At 64.4% G+C, this 1,077-nt stretch overlaps 1 protein-coding gene across 3 annotated transcripts in view; it reads left to right on the top strand.

Annotated features, from left to right (window-relative positions):
* The window catches only part of RNF144A (ring finger protein 144A), a 27,389-nt gene that overhangs the window by 20,200 nt on the left and 6,112 nt on the right, over nt 1–1,077 (top strand). For 2 of the 3 annotated variants that reach the window (XM_014540563.1, XM_014540564.1), the window contains exon 6: nt 872–1,031. In XM_014540563.1, coding sequence (XP_014396049.1) covers nt 872–1,031 — 160 coding nt within the window. The remainder of the gene's footprint in view (nt 1–871; nt 1,032–1,077) is intronic. The other variant, XM_014540562.1, reaches the window with a different exon arrangement.

The raw sequence follows: 1,077 nt of genomic DNA, 5'->3' as shown, positions 1-1,077 counted from the left end.
TGCAGAGCCGGCCTGGCCCAGGTCCACCGGCTCCCACGTGCCCTGCAGCCGCCTCTGACACAAGAGCGGACGATGGACGGCGTTCCGTCCTCACGCCTGAACATCTGCGTTACTTTTTTATTAAATGAGGACGTGTGGACGTAGGGACGCTGTCAGGCTCCTGGCTGCCTCCCCAGCAGGACTGTGCAGAGGGGACAGTGTCACGTGTGGTTCAGGGGCCGGGAAGGCCGGGAACCGTTGCAGCAGGTAGATTCCTGTGCAGGCCCCGTGCTCCGGGACTCCCCTGTTTTAACCGCTTCTGTTGGAAAACGTCTCCTGGGGATGCTCTCCGGGGTGCGGGCCCTGGTCGGGGCGTTTCCTTCAGAACGGCCTCGAGTCCCACGAGAAAATCGGTCCCCTGCCCCAAGGTGGCTCCTGCGAGCAGCCACACGACCGGACCTGGGAGTCTCCTCGCTCGCTGTGTGGAGGCAGACCCGGGACCAGCCGAGCAGGCCGCGCGGGCGTGTGGCAGTCCGTTTTTTCTGAAAGTGGTAAAACGCGGAAACGTGACCAGCCCTTCGGGAAGTGCACCCGCTCTGCTCGCATCAGGGCGTAACGCGTGACCACGGCCCCGAGCCTCGGACCCCCCCTTCCTGAGCCTCCCCGTCCTCTGGGCCCGGCTGTTCCTGTGTCTAAGGTGGGGTGTGCGCCGCTCCTGCTCTTCCCCCCGCATTGAACTGGCCAAGCCACGCTTTCCTGGTGGTTGTTTCCCCGGAGTTTTTGTTTCTTCCGTGTAGTTTTACCTCGTTTACTAACAAGCGACCTCGGTCCCTCCGGGGAAGCCCCTGCCCCCAGCACAGCCGACCGACTGACCCCCGAGCCCTGACCCCAGTTCTCCCCACAGTTCGGGGTTCAGGCTGGAGGAGGACGATGCGCCCATCAAACGCTGCCCCAAGTGCAAGGTCTACATCGAGCGGGACGAAGGCTGCGCCCAGATGATGTGCAAGAACTGCAAGCATGCCTTCTGCTGGTACTGCCTGGAGTCCCTGGACGTGAGTACCGGCCGCCCGCCTGCCCGCCCGGGCCGGGCCAGGGCGC

The sequence above is a fragment of the Myotis brandtii genome, unplaced genomic scaffold (genome assembly GCF_000412655.1).
Source record: "Myotis brandtii unplaced genomic scaffold, ASM41265v1 scaffold247, whole genome shotgun sequence".
Taxonomy (NCBI): domain Eukaryota; kingdom Metazoa; phylum Chordata; class Mammalia; order Chiroptera; family Vespertilionidae; genus Myotis; species Myotis brandtii.
The sequence above is the reverse complement of the archived record's forward strand: the minus strand, read 5'-3'. Positions and strand labels throughout refer to the sequence as shown.